Source organism: Argopecten irradians, unplaced genomic scaffold (genome assembly GCF_041381155.1).
Source record: "Argopecten irradians isolate NY unplaced genomic scaffold, Ai_NY scaffold_0127, whole genome shotgun sequence".
Classification (NCBI taxonomy): Eukaryota; Metazoa; Mollusca; class Bivalvia; order Pectinida; family Pectinidae; genus Argopecten; species Argopecten irradians.
This window is the reverse complement of record NW_027187594.1, coordinates 1,223-6,592: the sequence shown is the minus strand read 5'-3', so window position 1 is coordinate 6,592 and position 5,370 is coordinate 1,223. Positions and strand designations below refer to the sequence as shown.

Here is a 5,370-nt window from a genome sequence, read left to right as displayed (position 1 = left end):
ATTGTTTTTTACGTCTGTGACCTTGACCTTGAACATTTTTGTAAAAAATCGAACGTACATTTCCAGATCTTATGTACATTCATAACATGTCCAAAGTTGAGCGTCGTACCTTATTCCGTTCCTGAGATATCCTGCTAACAAGATTTGTGGAAATAAGAAAAAAAAAGAAAAATAATAAGAAGAAAAAACAGAACAATAACAATAGGGATTTCCATCCTCAATGGAAATCCCTAATAATAACTAGAAATTGTCATAGACAATTTGGCGGGCTTTTCACTATATTTAGTTTACAATACCGTCATTGCCAGGTAAGTTAAGAACTAGGTAATGCATGGGTTTTGAAGTTGTAACCAATAAATGACCTTGACTTTCAGCCCTGAATAAAAGTGTTTCAGTGAAGATCTGCATGAAGTTTGATCAGCCGAAGAGAACTCTAATCTTAATCCAATTCATATTTCCATATTCGTTCGAGCAAATGATAACGAGATCGAATGCGTCTTAGCGTCATCTGACTTGCGGTGTTGTTAAGTATATATACCTCGGTATGTATATTTAAACTCTGGACCCCTGTGACCTTGAACGTATGAAGACTCTTGTCATTTTTGTTATGTTGAGTAATTTAAAGATTTGAACATATTTGACTCATGTGACCTTGAATGCAAGTCAAGGCTTTCACCCCAGCATGGTACAGGCCCAGTATCAGTACCCTAGGCTGTCTGGTTATGGAGAAGTTGTTTGAATGAAAAGTTTACACATGGGGGGATTGCGCACGAGGACGGACGAAGTGTGGTGACTAAATGTCACCCTGTCCTTGAGGTCAGGCGACTCAAAAGTAAAATCCATCATGTCCTTTTTTGTTGTAATGGACTATCTTTATTTTCCACTATTTCAATTATTTGACCCCGTCACTTTGGGCTCAGACATCTTATATTGTGCCAAAATCTGTTCCCATTTCTGCAAGGATGTGTTCCTGAAGAAAATTTATAGCATACATATGAATGAAGAAAATATTTAAACTGCAAAGATTGCAAGAAGAAAATGTTTTTATTATTGGCCTAAGTTATGCTCAATTAATGTGACAAATGTGTGAATACAAAGAACTATCTGTTTCTTGCATGATAATTCTGGGAAGAAAATTGTTATAATTGCATCCAATGGTTAATTTTAACCACATTGTACTTGCTGAAATAAACCATACTACTATTTTTTGACTATCTTCTGTATCCACTGCAAGTTCAAACATACACATTGGCATTTTTGTATTGTTCCAACCTGAAATGCATAAGGAAACATACACTCTTCTGTTAATAAACATAAAGCAAAGTGCAATTAATTGGCAACGCCAAAAATAGGAATTCAAAACAAAAATGTGTAAAAAGAAAAAAAACAAACATTTTGTAACATATGTAACAATCACATACATAACACTTAATAATGCAAAAAAAAATAATAATATGTTATGAAGTTGTTACTGATATTTACCATCTTCAATTATCAAATTTCTGGTCAACCATTTGTTTTTTTGATTAAAGCGCAACAAACATGCACATGGATATTAAAATATTGATGCAACATATGAAATATGAAATAATAGTCCACTCTGTATTTTATGGTGTAATAGCAATAACAACTCAATTCTAATTGTAACGGGAGCTGTTACACAAATGTGCCCCCACAGTCCCTAATGATGTTACAATCTTGGTTTTGCCATCCCATTTAAAAACCATGTATCATTTCCAATAATCAGATAGCCTGTATTTTGAGTTACCATGGCAACCAGGTCTTTTTCGAAAATGTTACCATTACATTCGGCATTCCCCCAAAACCCCTATGTATGAGATTTCACTAAAATCAGACAATAACTAAATTTCCACCAATCAGGAAGCCTGTATTTCGTTACAATGGCAACCAGGCTTTTTGAAAATGTTAACATTGCATTCGGCAACCCCTAAAACCCCCATATACCAAGTTTCATCAAAATTTGGAGAATATCTAAATTTCCACCAATCAGAAGCCTGTATTTTCGTTACCATGACAACCAGGTTTTTTTGAAAATGTTACCATTGCATTCGGCATCCCTAAAACCGCTATATACCAAGTTTCATCAAATTTGGACAATATCTAAATTTCCATCAATCAGAAGCCTGTATTTCGTTACACATGGCAACCACGTATTTCATTACCACGACAACCAGGCTTTTTGAAAATGTTACCATTGCATTCGGCATCCCCCAAAACCCTTATATACCAAGTTTCCATCAAATTTGGACAATATCTAATTCCCACCAATCAGAAGCCTGTATTTTGTTACCATGGCAACCAGGCTTTCGAAAATGTTACCATTGCATTTGGCATCCCCTAAAACCCCTATATACAAAGTTCATCAAATTTGGACAATGTCTAAATTTTGGGCCGGATTTTGGCCCCTGACTGACCAGTCAAGTGACCGATCGAAAAACAAAAATGGTTCTTGCACACCACCACCTATGCATGAATACTCGTGTAAAGATTCGTTGAATTCTGTCGAGCGGTTTTAGAGAAAAAGTGTCGGAAACTACTTCGGCGGAAGAAATGTGGAAGAAATAAGAATAATAATAATGATAAGAAACAGAGCAAAAAAACAAATTAAAAAACTTCAATTTGTAAAAATTCAAAATTGTTGTCTGTTGGCCATCTTGCTTTCTGATCAGTCTCATGATAATAAATGAATCGTGCACGACTAGTTTATATTGGGACTAAAAGAAAATTCACACCTGAAAGTTTATGAAGATCAAACAAGAACTTTGCTAGAAAATAGCACTTCAAATTCAATTAAGTAAAATTCAAGTTTTCAGATCACTCCCAAAAAAAAGGATCAGAATTCATACAGAACTAGGATGAAGGAAATATCTTGCATATGAAATTTTCAGAAATATCTTATTGGTATTTTCTGAGAAAAAAGCAAATCCAACCATCTTGATGATCGCTAGGCTAAAAATTATGAGACAGATGGCCCAAAAAGATAGTTGTGTTTCCCTGATTGAAACAAGAAAGACACAATATCTGTAATTAAGTACTTAATTGAGAAATAGATTGAACTGGCAGTGTGTTCTCGTTTTCATTCAATATAACAAAAAAGTATGAATAACTACTGTGCCATGGGAATGAAGTGGAAGTTGCATATAAAATTTTTCAAACATGACTCAAGTGCTTCAAACAATTTGAAAAATATGGATCACTCATTAAAGTTGAAAAATCAAAATTGAGAAGAGTGTACACATATGTTGTGGAATGCAGGCATATTTTTTCAGCATCAGTAACAGCAAACTGTACATGTATTATATAAATGCTACAATATAAAAGATCTAAAGAGTACTTCTCAGACGTAGCAAATAATATTATGAATTAGAACAATGACAAGTTAGAAAGGGCCCCGCCTTGTAGCAATATATTGACCTCTGCCTTTTACCTGTAACTTTGAGCTTGAATCTATTGAATCATTCTTAAATTCCAAACAATTTCAATTCATGACAACAATACCGACTATAAAGGCCTTTGAAGATATCTCTAGAAGCCTCTATCAAATTTAATTGAAATCTGACAATATCTCAAGTTTAACCAATCATTGTGTTTTCATCGCTGGCAATGCAGGCCTCGAATTTAACATTTTTTGTCAATTGCTAAAAACGGCAAGTGCCGTAAATTTGAACTTGCTAAAATGTCTATTCTAATTTTAGTTACAATTTAATCCCTATATTCAAATTTTCGTTTTGTTATAAATAATGTGATTTATTTTGCATGTGAAATGTACATGTATATCAACATTATAGTAAGAACCATGTCCTCATATTTTCTATTAAATTCAATTCATTGACTATCAGTCATTGTTACAATTGTCCCTGAGGAAACTACCTGCTGGAAAAAGCAAGTGCATATCATTTAATTTCCACTTGCTATTCTGGGACATCTACTTGCAAAATTTGACCTTGACCTCTGACCCTATGAAGCTATGAAGACTCCTTATTTAATTCTGATCAACTTTGCTTCTTAATGTCATAAAACAACATTCGCAAGTAAAAGAATACAAAATTTGATTTTTGACCTTGACCTATGGCCCAAAAACCTTTGGTCATATGACCTGTGGTTTAATTGAAAACAAAATAACGACCAGCTTGAGAAGTTTAAAATGCGAAAAGTTTGCCGACGGCGCACGACGACGGACGAAGCACGATGACTATATAGGTCATTCTGACCCTACGGGTCAGATGACCTAAAAATGTAAATTGTGGACACATGACAGATCACGACAAAAGGCGATCACAAGACTTCTCCTCATGTGACCTAAAACCTGACAGACGGATAAACTAATTACTACCATGCATGCGGGGCCCTTACTAACATACCACTTGCATTATCTACTTTCATATATTTTCAATTGGACAACAGTTCAATGCTTTTCATGATGCGGTTTTTGTATGTGTACACACATGTACCAAGCAGGAGGAGATATTCCTCCAGGTCTTCAGGTGATTGCAGCAGATTAGTCTTGTTGTTGTTGTTTAAAAAGTCTACCAAGACATTCTCAAATATAGTTAAGCGCTCAATATGCTGTGTTTCCTCATTTTCCACATTTGCCGAAATGCAAATTGAAAGTTTTAAATCCTTGGTCCTCTGTGTCATGCCACAGGCTTTGCATCTGGTGATGATAGATGTTTTGTTTTCACAATCTGGCACAACTTTGGAACATGATGAACACTTTATGGTTTTATTTACTTTGATGTGTTTGATAGTGCCAGTAACTTGGTTAACTGGTTCATTTGATTCCGAAATGTTGTTGTCAGAGACAACGTTTTCTAATGGTGATATTGTGATGATTTTGGTATTTGGTGTCGTTGTCAGCATTATAGTGTCCATAAACACTCTTGTTTGGACTTGCTGGAAGCAATAATCTTCCTCTTTTGTTACTTTGCCAACAAGATCTCCCCAAAGAGTTAGTTCAGTAGATGATGTGCCATCGGCGATGAGAATCTGTTGTTTTAATGTAGGTTTCCCATAGAGATTGAGGTTTTCTGGCTCTTCAAGGAACTTAAGAACTCTTGCATTCACAGTGACCTGAAGAGAAAATCATAATATGATTATTAAAATATGGTCAAAATAAGGCCTAAAATTTGTTTAAATAGCTGCGTTTCCACTAACAAAAAAAAAGAGGGTCGGTACGTAGGGAATTATAGCTTTTATTTTATTTCAGTTTTTATTTGAAACCAAATCGACAACGGAAACCAACACAAAGCATGTTTTGTATTTTTCAAATTTTTTCTGAAAACCCAAATTACGGTAAGTCTAAACAAGGTTGTGACGAACAAAAATGACCTATCCGGCTACTGTGTTATC

The 5,370-nt window shown here is 34.7% G+C and overlaps 1 protein-coding gene across 1 annotated transcript; it reads right to left on the bottom strand.

Annotated features, from left to right (window-relative positions):
- Nucleotides 1-3,096: 3,096 nt before the first annotated feature.
- Nucleotides 3,097-5,100, bottom strand: LOC138311817 (uncharacterized; the record flags this gene model as incomplete). Its single annotated transcript, XM_069253001.1, has 1 exon — nt 3,097-5,100. A coding segment is annotated over one exon (690 nt), but the record flags the coding sequence as incomplete, so codon positions are not given.
- Nucleotides 5,101-5,370: the final 270 nt, after the last annotated feature.